Consider the following 14,553-nt stretch of genomic DNA (forward strand, 5'->3'; position numbering starts at 1 on the left):
ACACTCCAGACAGCTGAAAGTAAAATGTTGTAGTCCCTAAGTTTTTCATACTTAAGGGCACCTTTTAAGATTCTTTTCGTTTCTCACATGGACACAATATTTTTGTGTTATGACAAAAGAATACAGATAAATGTATGGTATAGTGTGGATGCTTTGAACACTTATTAACACTGATAGGTAAAGAAGCAGTTTTCATCAACAAAATATAGAAGAGGGAAGAAAGTTTCAAATGTAGGCGAGCAAGACATTGTTTACAATTATTATATAAATATTTTGCAAGAAAAACAGACTAAAAGAATCTAATCTACTGCCAAAAATCATAGCCTATTTTCTATGAAAAACTTATTTATATGTAAAAAAGAAACTGTTGCACTAAAAATGAAGTGATATTGCAAAGTTACTAATACAAAATAGGGGGGAACACATCTCAAAGACACTTCATATGTACTCCAGTTAACTACGCCTAAATATAGTCTTTTGATTGCTGATGCAAATTTTTTGCCTAGTTTTTTTGTCATGCTTTTCATAGCTAGAAAAAAGATGTTGAGACTAAGTGAAAACAGAAGCTCTATCCAGAATAAAGGAGAGAACAAAGAAGAACAAAAAAAAATACAGTTCTCAAGCTGGAAAAAGAAAATGGGACAAAGTTATCTGCAACAATGGAGTCTGAACCTTATTTTCCAGTTTATAATGAAAGAATATTTGAACTTGTAGAAATATTTCCAGAGAAAATGGTATTTTATGAAATAATGATAATTATGGATTTATCTTTATTTTAAATCATCACAAACTGAACTTCATAGGCTTACTTCCCCTTTAAGATTTGAGTATTATTCCAAATGAAGAATGCAATTACTTTATGAACTCAGTAGGTACAAACTAAACATACTGTTTATGAGTGCACTGCTATCATTAAACAAGTAAATTATTTCTTCCCACACAGTCAAAACAGTATATAATATAGGACAACTTGCTTGGACATTGTTGAAAAAACATGGTCTGAAAAGCTGTATTTTTTAAAAAATTGTATTCAGTAGCATGGATTTTCTAACAGGACTGCTACATCAGGATGGATTTTTGGGCAGAATATTGTATTTATTGAGTCTCACTTGGCAAGCTGCTTCTGTAAAGAATTTAAGTGTGAACTTACATTTCTAAATAATCCTGGTGAAATACTGAAACATTTTCTGTATATCCCTAAGTTCCACAAAATGTTCTATCCATTTCAAGAGCCACTTATGAAAATAATGACATCTACACTTCTTTATAATATTTATTTTCTAAGTATTTGATAAATAGCAAAGAATGAGCTCAGATAATAATTCTAATAATTTGAAAGAGCAAACTGGCAGACCTGGTTCTCTATTTCCTCATGTTTTGTACAGTTTTGTAAAATACTGCTGAATCATTATAACCTGTTTCATACTGCTGCTGCAGAGTAGAAAGTTTACCACAGTAGGGGAAAAATTATCAAATCCATTTTCTCTACAATGAGAAGTACTATAAACACACACAGCAAGGGAAAAGCAAAATAGGAAGTGACTGAAATGTATAATTGTCTCAATGATTGCACTTGCTCAGCCTCATATAAGGATAAAACCATTACATATAATAATTGCAAATTTAATGCAGTATCTAAAACATAAATGTTTATCAGCCAAAAATACAGTAAAGGTTATATATCTGCAAACTGAAAAGTGAACCTCCATTTTATTAGTGACAAAAAATTACTCTATTTTAACTGTCACAAATATTAACAGAAACAAACGCCCCAAGAATTTCTACATTGAACAAAACTTCCCCTCCCTCTCACCCTGCTATCCCCCCAAAAGAGGAGAACTTTAGGTGCACAGCAGGAAGAAACAAGCCTGTTAAGATTTGACAAGCTTGCAACAAGCCAGAGCAGAGGAGGATATTAGAAGCTCATTCCACAACAACCACTCCCACCTGGTAACACTGCAATCAAAGATCCTAAACTCCAATGCCCGTTCTTCTAGTCTTGCAACATCACAGTCATCAGGACCTATGCAGCTCTGAGGAACAAAGTTGGACATCTTCAACATGAACCACTGAAACATGTTCAGCTGATGAGAACAGTACAGAAAAACATGATTACACAGTTCTACTTTTTAAAGTCCCATACAGACAATTGGATTTCTCTGCGTAACAGTCAACAATAGCACCTAAGAGAAGCTCAGCTTGCCCTATGTAGATACAAAACAGGCCCACTTGAACACTGTATCACAGCTGTAACGTACTAGCAGGGATCACCACTGCTTTTCGTCTCACCCTGACAAGTATCACACCACATATCTTCCACGATCTGCAGTTCTGATCCAATAGACCCTAATAGGAAGTGGACAATTCTGAGAACCAGCACAAAGTCCCTAGGCTGTATTTAAGATGTACAACTGCCACACCCTCCTTGCCAGAAAACTAGCTTTCTCCTTATAAACAGCAACCAAATCCACCAAACTCTGATGGTACTGACATGTAAGAAACAGTATACCAACAGCATCCAGAAAGCACTAACCATAGTATCCACTGCAATTTAAAATCAGTCTCACAGTGCCCAAAACCAGAGAAATACCATCACCCCTCACTAACAGAAATAATAATCACAAAAACATTACATTCCAGTATCTGAAAACCTATGAACTTGGATTTCCTGCACTTCTAGCAAAAAATTCTCACCATGACACTGTAGTAACATAGTCTGAACAAAAGCTCTGTTTACAACACAGATTTAGTACTCAGATTACCAAGTGATATAAAATACTCCTTGAAACTTGCTGGTCCACACAAACCTTGCTGCCATGGCACAGTTACAGTTAAATGTATGGTGAACATTATCCTGTAACTCACTGTGATTTTCTGAACTTGGACAATGTGAAAAACAGAAGTTACACCCCAGGATGCAAACTCACACTCAGCTTTAACCACAACAACTCTTCACTACCAGTCAGAACTAAAAACCATTTGTCTCCTAGCATATAACCCAGTCTATGTAAAAAAAATGATAATGAAATGACAAACGACCTACCCTTACTTTCACTGAAGTCAGTAGTGAAAACTCCCACTGACTTCAGTAAGAGCAACAGCCAGCACTAGGTCTCAAAAAAACTGTTCTCTTCAGAGTGCCATATGCATTTTTTATCAGCCCCCTGCAGAAGGAGGATGGTGTCTCAGCTTTCCAATAATATTGCCTCATAGAAAAGCCCCTCAGACTGCCAGCACAAATCTAATGTCTATGACCACCTGAGGAACACAGTTTGACTTCAGCATAAAACCTAAAGAATCATGCCCTATAGAAAAACAAAGAGGCATTCTAACAGCAATGACTCAATTATAACCTTGTAAAAAAAAAAGTCACAGCCATATTTTAAGACTTTGTATGACCATCTATTCCTGTCTGCACAATAAACATCTAAAATTCACAGAATAATACTTGTGTTTGTATATACACTCCCCTAGATATTTAGCAGGAAATTCCTATTAGAAGAAACATAAAAAGAAGAATTTCAAACAAGTTGAAAACTGTATTCTGAAAGTGATGCAGAAATAGATTTTGATCCTCTCTAGGTTAAAAAAAAAAAAAAAAAGAAACTGATACACAATTAAAACCATGTTTCAATAAGCATAAAAATTGCATGTGGCTTTTTTGGAACTATAGGAGAAATGAACATCACAGGCTTTTGAACAGAAAAAAAAAAAAAAAGAGCTTTAAAAGTAGCTATGCAGTTAGTAGAATTTTTATGAGAATTACCAAAGTTAACGAGACAGAACCTGCACCTTTCCTCTTGAAGTCATTTAGAAGCAGCTGGAGCAAACATAAGTGTTTAATTCATAAGCACAGTATAAAGGAAAAGCTAAAGATCATCTTCATAAGTTCAGACTCTAGTCTTTGACCATGGTATGCAGTTTGAAACCTGTGTCATACCAAATCAAATAAAAATATACACTACTTATGCCTTCTCTTAAGTGAACTGACATCACAACCTGGCAGCCACTTGCCAGAACAAGCTCCACAGAGAAAGCAGTAGCACCTGATTCCTAGCATACAGGCTGGAATTCAGTTGAAGTTGCCTTGCCTGACAGGAGCTACTTCCTGATTTAATGATGAAGGCATTCTTCTAGGAAGGCACACATGGAACCTGAATCTGGGCTTGCCAATTCAATATTTGTTTGCACAGAAATCAACAGAGAACAGAAGGATTACCACTTGAAATGGGAAGGTCCATTCAGATTGCTTGTCATTCCCTTCTCAGTGCAACCATGTTCAACATTCACCAATGAAACTGTATAGCAGTGCAACAGATGTCCAGGTTTACATGCAGCATTTTATAGCATCATCATATTTCCACCTGGAAATCAGCCACAGGCAAAAGTTCGTTTTTTAAAAAAGCGCTACTGAACAGACTCGAATCCGTAGGACAAGAGACTGTTGCTACCTGGCCAGAGCAGAGACAATACAAACCACTAATGTATCTCTTTTGGAAAGAGAAAACATTAATACTGTAGTTACTGTTCAGCCAACTAACCCACGCTACTGACAGTGTTCATCAGAGTAATATTCTGCAGCAATATTGCTTATATCTCTTTCCTACTTTTCTGTATCAATAAGAGATCATCACAGCACCTTGCTGACACATCCTTCTGTGCTGATACCCTTTGCTCTGAGCCATTATACATTTTATGTGTCCTAACTTACATAATTGCAATATAGGTGCCCCTACTTTTCTCTTTCTTTGCTGAACAAGATTGAAAAGATAAAGCAGTTGCCCTTTCTTTAGCAGCTGCTACACTGAGCATCACAGGTAGAAAGATAATTCCGTACAATTTTTATAGAAGTTAATTACTAAACAAATAGTTTTTCCTCCAAATATGAAAAAAGGATATTAAATAAAAGGGAATTTAAAAGTAACTTGCAAGTACTGTACTGCCCCCTGCAGTCAGTGTTTAAGTTTTGCAAATACATCTGCAAAATAATGAACTGGTGTACATTGCTTACAAAGATCAGTAGGTCAATAATAAAACCTCTGCAAGTTGAGATCCAGCAGAAGTAACATTTTGATGGTATTGTCTTCCTTGTTTGAATCACAGGAGCACAATACAGACACATTTTAATCCTTTGTACAAATTAGAGATGTTCTGCATATTAAGGGATGTGGAAATGTTTCATTGCTGTTTCAGAACGAGCCAGGTTCCTCAATGATTATTCTGGCATTTAGTCTGTTGGAACTTGACAGAAACGTGCAATGCCTGAGAATTTTTTTATGGTTACTTCTAAAAAAATATCCAAAATAAACTGTATGTTTTAGAAGTTACATTAACTGATTCATCAATGACAGAAATACATTTTACAGTTCAGGTATTGCACTACTTTATTTAACACTGCTTATCATCTTAATAGGTCGTTTTGCTGAGATTTCTACAGCACCAATTATTTCTTGATATGGATACCCGTATGGATTGTTGAGTCATTAGAGGACACTTTACAGTTAACCCTTGGGAAAGCTGTGGATATTTGCTAAAACGCAGCTCCTTAAAAGTCCTTTAAAAAAGGCAGACAACAGGCAAAACAACAAAACAAAAACAAGACAGCTAACCTCACTTGCTATATATATATATATCTGTTTCATAACTACCTTGTTAAACACTAGGTATGTGTTTCATTTCAAACAGTAAAAGTTCTTCACTGACTTAATTGTAAGACAACTCATGTGAGCCAATTGTACACACATAATGAATCCTCTGGATATCAACACAACTTTGAGTATCTGCTCAGGTGGATAGCACTGTAGCACATAATACCTGATGGGACCCCAAAAGCACACAGCACTGCACTACTGCACTCCTGTAAGACACATCATGGGTAACTAAACTAATAGATGTTAGCAAGTTCTTCCTCTGTAATGTAACATTTATCCTTCACATTTTAGGGTTCGGAAACTGTTGCAAGCAGAAGTTACTTACATTGCAGCCAGCTGTCTGCTTATCACTGATTGCATCAAATAGACAAAGCTGATCTCTATCCGAACATTTTAATCCCAACGTAATTTACATCTGCTTTTTTTCTTGGATCTGTGAATATAATTCGTAGAAGTAATTATCAAATTTTAGAGTATTTTTCTCCTCCTAAAAGAAAAAAAAGCTGTGATTTATGACAACAGCATGATACATCACCACTAAAATGCAGAAGATCAAAATACATTTTCTACTGCAAACAATGGAAGCAGTGAAGGCAAATTAATGTCGTGGGTTTTTTAATCAAGCTTTTGAAGATTCATTCTGCTGCTCTCAACAGAAAGTTTGTTGTACCACAAACACTCAAGACAGAGCATTAACAGCACTTCGTGGTTTATGGGCCACGATTAAAAGAAACAAGCAGGGCTTCAAAATCCTTCTAGAAAAAGAATTAACAACTCGGGCGGCTCGCTGGGGTTTCCCACCTAGCAAACGCACCCGATCTGCTGGGTGGGAGAAAGCAAACCCCGCAGAGGCGCCCGTAGTGCTCCGAAGGCGGCTCCCCGGGCCCGCCCACAGGGACGGCCTCTTCAGGCAGCCGCTGCGCCCCCCGCCCGGCGCCGGGGAAGCCTAACGGGGACGGCAGCACCCTGAAAAGCCAGGCCGTTCTCCCAGCCAGCTGCAACGCCCCAGGATGGGGCGACGCTAACGGGACTCGGGGCTGCCCGCCGGGGAGGGGGAGCAGCAGCAGGAGCAGCCGGCGGCCCCACCGGCCACCCCGCCGCCCAGAGGCTGCACCCGCGCGCGGCGCCTCCAACGGCTTCAACCGCCGGCCGCGGCGCGCGGGACCCGGCCGGCAGCCTCCGCGGCCTCCCTCAGCCTCGCTGGGCCGCCGCCCCCCCACGCGCCCGGTTACGGCGCCGGCACAAACCGCCGCTCCTTCCCCAGCGCGGGGAGCACCGGGGCCGTGATGCCGAGCGCCGGCACAGGAGCTGGCCGCGGGCCCTCCCCTTCCGGCCCCGCCCCGCCGGGCGCCCCGAGCAACCGCGGCGGGCTCGCCGCGGCGACGCGCGGCCTCGCGGGCGGCAGCGGTTGCGGCGCGACGAGCGGAGGCGGCGGCGGCGGCTGAGGCACCAGCCAGTGCCCTGCCTGGCCGGCACCCCCGGGGACTGGCCATGGCCGAGCCTCCCGAGGAGCAGCCGCCCCAGGCTGTCCCGTGGGAAGGGCAGGAGCCAAGCCTTAGAGAGCCCGAGCAAAGCGCCGACCGTTCTGAGCCGTATGATGCCTCTCCAGGCTATGAACGTGGGCATGGCCCCTATCAGCCACATGAACCAGGTTATGGTCTCTATCAGCCAGGATACAGTCCCTATGACCATCAGATACCCGAGACCAAGTCCCGAAGGCTGGCAATCCAGAATGCAAAAGCCTATTTACTGAAGAGCAGCACAACATCTGGCCTGAACTTGTAAGTCTGAAAAAGGGACACAGGTGAAATGGATAAGAAGTACGAGTAGAGAGGAAAAGTAGCGTTGCCTAAAGAGCAAAGGGTTATGTTAAGAAAGAGAGGGATAGCATGGGGATATCTATAGAATTTATAGAATTTATAGAGTTCAAAGGGAAATTGATTTGATCAAGACCAAGTTTAAACTCAGCTTCAGCTCCTGAGACAGGTGCGGTATATGCCAAAAATGGAAGATGGGTCTACTCCTAAGTATGTTACAATCAGGCTAGTTTAAAATCTAATTTCCCATAATGCTCCATAATCCTCTTTCATCTAAATATTCCAGTGGTTTTTCCAAAGCTCCAGGTGATTATATTCTACTTTGGATATTAAAAACATAACATTCTAAGACTTGTGTATAGTAGGCCAATAATATTTGCATTTATATGACAGATATGATCATCTTGTTAATATGCTAACAAAGGTCCTGGATGAACAACCCACAAATGCAGTAGACATAATTGAGAATATCAGCAACGATGTGAAGTGGGCTCAGTTTCAGACAAAAATGGACACTCTTCGAGATGAACATAAGGTTCTTCCAACATATGAAGCTTCAGAAAACCTTAAAGCTTTGTTCCTCAAGGCAAATGGAGAAGAACAACCAGAAGAAGAGACAGTGAGTTATTATCAGAAAAAACATATATCTTATATATCAGGGAATGGTTGGGAGGATAGCAGGAAGGGAAAAGACGAAGGGAGGAAGTTGTGGTCTCCTTTGTAGTACTGCCTCTCACAATCGTATAAATAATTACACCCATAGTACTATGAATCCTCTTTATAGTTGAGTTGATCCCATGTCTAGATGTGAAGAAGAAAACCTATCTGGTTACTTTGCTGGGATTTTTTCCTGTAGTGAATTTAATATCCTGAGACTTTAAAATCATAGGTGTCCTAGAGGTGATGGACAGAAAGTAAAGTTTACAGTATCTTCCACATGACAGTTCAACATGGAATACTGCATCCAGATTTCTTTATATAAAAGTGACATTTCTTTACTTAAAGTGATTGTAATTTTGGACACCAATTCAAGAGTATTGTGCACAACTGCTACTGTAAAATAGAGAATGGAGAATTTTGTGATCCTTCCAGCTCCAACTGTCATTCCAGTCTGTGCTTCTCCAACTAAAAAAAAAAATGGTTATAATGAAGAACTGCTAGTGTTGAAAAGCTGCTTCTTAAAAAAGGGTATTTTTCATTATCCAGTTGCTGATATGGAGAAGCATTTGTACCCAATGATAAATTAAGGTAATTCTTAGAATAGCCAAAGGAAACTATTCAACAAGATGTTGATTTTTATATGAAGCTACCAGTATATATTCAAGTGAATTGCTATTGCAGAATACAAATACAAAACCAGAAGATAGCCTTCCATCTTTTCCAGATCATATTTCTTATTTTACAGTAAGAGTATATTATGGCAAAAATGGAAAAAATAGGGTATTTCAGAAAGGAATTTTGAATTTTTCATACTCCCGCCTGTCTTGCTTTGATATAAGAAAGGTGGAAGAGCCAAAGAAATTCCATACAAAAGTAGGAGTACTTCTTCCAGATTCCCTACCCTGCCACATACAACTTCTAGTATCTTTGTGTGTGTGATACAATCACCTACCACCATGAAATGAGAGAAGGGTGATAAAGTAAATGGAAATACTTAATGAAATCTTCATTCTCGGACTAGTTCTGCGTCCACTGAAGCTAGATGGAGTCTTACTATGGACTTCAGTAAGAGCAGGGGCCAGTATTTTTAAAAAACGCAGGGAGCTTTATGCCAAGGCTTTCTAAAGAACAACATGCACTGCAGAGAAATATTGCTTTTCTGGTGTCTAAATACATTAAATATGTATTATATTTTCCCCAAATGTATCTTCTGCAAACATAAGGAAACACAGTGACACTGTGGGCATAAAGTCCCCTTACATAGTTGAAGTGCCTTAGCTCTTTGTCCTGAAGTCCTTTGTAGATCCTGTATAAGAATTCTGACTTTATTTTGCATTAATTAGGAGTCTGACTTTTAAATCTTGTATTCTAAAGGCAGCAGTTCATCTGTGTTCTCTTCTTTACCCTTAAAATGGAATTTTTATTTTTTCTAAATTATAGTGGAAGATGTAGTGAATGCATGTCCACAAAGCACTTTGAGAGAATGAGTGGCACTACGGGGAAGTGAAATACAATGTTCAGTGGATAACATGCTTAGTTTTTCAAAAAGATAATTATACTATTTTTCAGCTTTAACACCTGTTCTTTTTTCCCAGGAAGAGACCCCTCTACCTAATGTGATGGAAACAGCCTTTTATTTTGAACAGGCTGGAATTGGCTTGAGCAAAGGTGAAACCTATCACATATTCCTTGCCCTTAAAAAACTAATTAGTGTTCAACCAATCCAGACCTGTCGCTTCTGGGGCAAAATTTTAGGCCTGGAGATGAACTATATTATAGCTGAAGTACAGTACCAAGAGGGGGAAGAGGAGGAGGAAGCAGAAGAGGAAGAAGTTACTGAGGAAACAGGAGAAGAGAGGGGTGAGGTCGAAGACAAAGATGAGGAGAAAGATGAACCACCAAAGTCCACCTATAAGCCTCCACCCATCATCCCAAAAGAAGAAAATGGGACTGGGGCTAATAAATATGTCTACTTTGTCTGTAATGAGCCAGGCAAACCCTGGGTGAAGTTGCCTCCAGTGACGCCAGCCCAGATTGTCTGTGCCAGGAGAATCAAGAAGTTCTTCACTGGTAGGCTGGATGCTCCTGTTGTGAGCTTTCCTCCTTTCCCTGGAAATGAGGCCAATTACCTGCGTGCACAGATAGCTCGGATCTCAGCAGGGACCCAGATCTCTCCCATTGGATTTTACCAGTTTCCAGAGGAAGAAGGAGATGAAGAGGAGGAGGAGGAAGGAGGAAGAGATACATATGAAGAAAACCCTGAATTTGAGCCTCTTTCTGTGGCTGAATTGGTGGATTCTGGCTCCTCATGGGTACACCATGTGCAGTGTATTCTTGAGCAGGTATGTTCTGGCCTCGAATACCATGCACAGGGTAGTACTTGCAGGGTTTCAGAATGTAAATAAAACTCCTCACCTGCACATTTGAACTGATCACCAGAAATTGTAGTGTACTATTTTTCTACAGAAAATATATTTGATATGTTGCACATATTTACATATAGCTTTTTTTCTGTAGTTGTAGTTTTTTTCAGTTATGATAACAGTATGGAGTTAAGCCTTGATAGTAATTTCTGGCAATCTTCTATACTGGGTTTTCTCTTTTGAAGTCCATACTTTACAAAAATGTTGTGAGATCATTTTTCTTGGTTAGGATGCTATAATGCAGACAGCTTATGACTGTGTGCTAAATGGAACTTATTAGATGTTTTCTTCTGGTTTATTCTTTGTTGCTTGCTTTCTTCAGTGAAACATGCAAGTGAAAAAGCTTAAAACCAAACATTGTAAATAAAATTGTAACATAAAATATATGTGATATCAGGCTACTGCTTTAAAGAGTTACTGCTAATTTTATGGTCATTGCTGGATGACTTGCTGGCCAGTCTACCAATTCAAGAATGCTAGTGTAAAATAACAGCAAATGGTAGGAAATAAAGTTTAAAATTATTATTAGCAAAACAATGGCTGTAAAAATAAAATCTGTATGCATTAGAATCTTAAGAATATTTTGTTATGTGCCTCTGACTGGTAGCTAAATAACAAGGCAGACTTTAAAAGGAAGGAGCAAAGTCCATAGATGGTAGCCTCTTAAAATGGTTACCGAGGAAGGGTACAAACTGAACTGGCAAGGAACTGAAGACTACGAAATAACAAAACCTGATTACAGAGGTATGAGGTTATTCTGAAATAGCAAGCAGAGATGAAGGAGGAATGAGGGATGAACGTATTCTGCCAACAATATACCAGTTATGGAATACATGTTCATCTTGTCTTCCTCCTCCTCCCACCTTACCTGTGTGTGCCATATGCCTGAGCCAATTGTTTTAACCTGTATGCTTTCATTGACTATTATGTGTATGTATTATTTTCTCATATCAATTATAGGGTCGCTGTGTTTGGTTTGATCCTTTTCAAAAATCAGAGGAAGAAGGAGAAGAAGAAGAAGAAGAGGAAGAGGATGAGAAAGCAGATGAGCCGGATGAACTACAGCAAGAAATAGGACCTCCTCTTCTCACTCCACTCTCTGAAGATGAAGGTATTCCTCATGGAATATGAGTTTTTGATAGAGAGCCACTAGGAATGTTCATGTGTAGGTAGTAAATAATTGAAGTTATAAGACTCTGACATTTAATGGAGCAATATAATTTGGCCTTGTAGGGTAAGCCCGTTCTTATACAAAAGTGGTTAAAAGCAAAATTTTAAACTGTGTTGACATTAAAACTGAAATAAATTGGTTTACTAGTTAACAATCTTGTGGAAAATAAAGGGGAAAAATACCTCAGATTTGTCAGGCTACTCCAAGTTCAAGACAGCTCACTTAATTAAATACCTTCAGCTATTTTTCATCACCTTTTTAGACCAAAAAAAAAATGTGTGCACATGTAAATAAATGCATATGTATGTACACACATGCAGAGATAATCAGATAGGAATTTAGATCCTGTAGCATATTACTGCAGCAAATCGTGGGTATGTGGGAACCTGAATATTAGATTACAGCAATAGTAAATTATTTTCTAACTCTCCATTCTTTGATCAAGATGAAATATAACTATATAATTTATCTGTAAGTGATAAAAAGTCCTTACAAAATAAACAGCAGTGAGTACTACTAAGTTTCAGGAACATGATCTTCTCTCCAGGTGGCTCTGATAGCATCCCTGTGCTGCCCACCCATCCATCCCAACCACCTTCTTGAATACAGTGCCTACATTTATTGTTTCTGACTTGCAGTTCTTCTAGCTTGCAACCTTTGGAACTATTGCATGAATTCTGTAAAAGTCTTGTAGGTCCATGTTAAATATTTTGCAGAGGCTCACAAATGTATTCATAGGCTGTGTGTGTTTGGCTGCCTCCAGGATTTCAAAACATCCCTGCTTGGACAGCTCAGCCTTCTACAAACCTGATCCCGCAACATGCTGTTGCAATCCTCCAGTCTAACCGATGGCCAGGAGCATACGCCTTTGCATCTGGCAAGTGAGTAGCTAATTGATATGGTTGCAACACAGACTGTATATGCTCAACACAGATACCTGCCTTATGAAGTAAAAGTGTTTTTATTATTAATTCATTCTATTTATTCATTAATATTAACTATTCCGGAGGCTGATGGAGAAGGCCGCTTAAATGTGCACAGCAACAATTAATATGTATTTAAGACTGAAAATTAATAATTGTTGGAAAGGCTAGTATAACATTGATGGATGTAAATGCCCAGTTAGTATTTGGGCACACTCTGGATTAAAAACCTGTATTACTGAGTCTGTGGCACTTTTTACAAAAGTAGCTACATTCTGTAGTTTTAACGTTCATTCGCTCCGACTACACGTGGTATATTCATTATCTTAATGAGCTTTTAAATGGGCACTGGAGCTGGTGTCAGAAACTGAGGTTTCTTACTAATGTGGAGTTGTATTGCAGTGACAGAGTACAGCCTTCATCATTTTAGCTTTTGGAGATTTTTAAGTGGAAGACAGATTAATCAACAGTTAAAGCAGTTAAAAATATGTGCTGTCTTTTGTGGTGTGAATATTTCTGTTATGGGACATCTGCACCACAGTGACTTTTTGCATGGCAGAGTAAGGAACCCTGACAGTATCTTCCACTGATGTTTTCTTGGGGAAAGAATGTGTGATCTTTCACTTTTCTTTCTCAGGAAATTTGATAACATTTACTTTGGCTGGGGTCACAAATACAGTCCAGAGAACCACAATCCCACTCTGCCTCCCCCAGTGCAAGCAGAATATCCCAGCGGGCCAGATATCACTGAGGCAAGTGACCCCACCCTGGAAGAGGAAATGGCTTTCAACGCTGCGAAGGAAGAAGCCTTAGCTGCAGCTGAGGAAGAGGAAGAAGAGGTTGAAGAAGAGGAAGAGGAGGAGGATGATTAAAATGGGGGGATGACAACGACACCATTTTTATTTTACAAGTGTAAACATGAATAGTATTTTCATAAATGAGCCATGACTTAGTTGATCTTAAGAGAAACGCAACTGGAGCATGCCTTCTTTTTTGCTTTCTGCAGGCTCTTCTTTGCATTACCCTCCTCCTCCTCCTCCTCTGCCTCCAGGGCCACCCGTGCTGGCACGAAGGCAGCATCGCCTTCCCTGGTAGACAGCACTGTAAGGGATCCTTTTTTTTAGAAGGGTAGACGAACATGGTCTGCTCTGTTTGCTAAACTCACGCTGTTTTGAACCACCCACCACACGTTCAACTTGTTTTTCTAACCCGCACTTCAATGCCGATATAAATTTTACGTTAAAAAAAAAATAAAATAAACCTAATTACGTAAGAATTTCGCTTTTATGTGTGAAAGCGTACTGTTCACATGCAGCAGACAGCTCACTAGGCTCCTGGCCGGGTGCACCGTGATGATGCCGCGGACCTGGCCGGCACCACCGCACGGCTCCGGACAGACGAGCTGCGGGGCGGGGCAGCCCGGGCGCGCTCCTACCCCCGGAGCTGCGGGGCGGGGCAGCCCGGGCGCGCTCCTACCCCCGGAGCTGCGGGGCGGGGCAGCCCGGGCGCGCTCCTACCCCCGGAGCTGCGGGGCGGGGCAGCCCGGGCCCGGTCCTACCCCCAGAGCTGCGCGGCGGGGCAGCCCCGGCCCCGCCCCGCGCTCCCCCGGCGCTGTTGGCGCTGGACGCGCCGCCGCGGCGTCTGCCCTGCGCGGGCCAATGGGAAGCGGCCTCGGGAAAGTTTAAACCGCGGTGGCGGTTGGGTCTCCGTGCTGCTTTCCCGGGGGCCGAGAAGCCGGCCCGCGGTTCCCCTGCCCGGGCGGCGTGTGCCCGGCGGCCGCGGGGATGGCGGAGGAGGGGGCCGTGACGGTCTGCGTGCGGCTGCGGCCGCTGATCGCCAGGTGAGGCTCCGTCCAGGCGGGAGGGCCCGCCTCGCGCCCTGGGCCCGCGGGGTCTCTCGGCTTCTCCG

At 41.1% G+C, this 14,553-nt stretch overlaps 2 protein-coding genes across 2 annotated transcripts in view; both read left to right on the plus strand.

Moving 5' to 3' along the window:
• The first annotated feature begins 7,142 nt into the window (after window positions 1-7,142).
• LOC127384003 (radial spoke head protein 4 homolog A-like) lies at window positions 7,143-13,866 on the plus strand. The gene is made up of 6 exons (XM_051617843.1): window positions 7,143-7,432; window positions 7,862-8,087; window positions 9,724-10,470; window positions 11,512-11,662; window positions 12,486-12,603; window positions 13,283-13,866. The coding sequence occupies exons 1-6, from the start codon at window positions 7,143-7,145 to the stop codon at window positions 13,515-13,517; spliced, it is 1,767 nt and encodes a 588-aa protein (XP_051473803.1). The 3' UTR covers window positions 13,518-13,866.
• A 563-nt stretch (window positions 13,867-14,429) lies between these two features.
• CENPE (centromere protein E) overlaps window positions 14,430-14,553 on the plus strand; it is a 36,394-nt gene continuing 36,270 nt past the window's right edge. Inside the window, exon 1 of the mRNA XM_051618279.1 lies at window positions 14,430-14,485. Coding sequence (XP_051474239.1) covers window positions 14,430-14,485 — 56 coding nt within the window. The remainder of the gene's footprint in view (window positions 14,486-14,553) is intronic.

The sequence above is a fragment of the Apus apus genome, chromosome 4 (assembly GCF_020740795.1).
Source record: "Apus apus isolate bApuApu2 chromosome 4, bApuApu2.pri.cur, whole genome shotgun sequence".
NCBI classification, from domain to species: Eukaryota; Metazoa; Chordata; class Aves; order Apodiformes; family Apodidae; genus Apus; species Apus apus.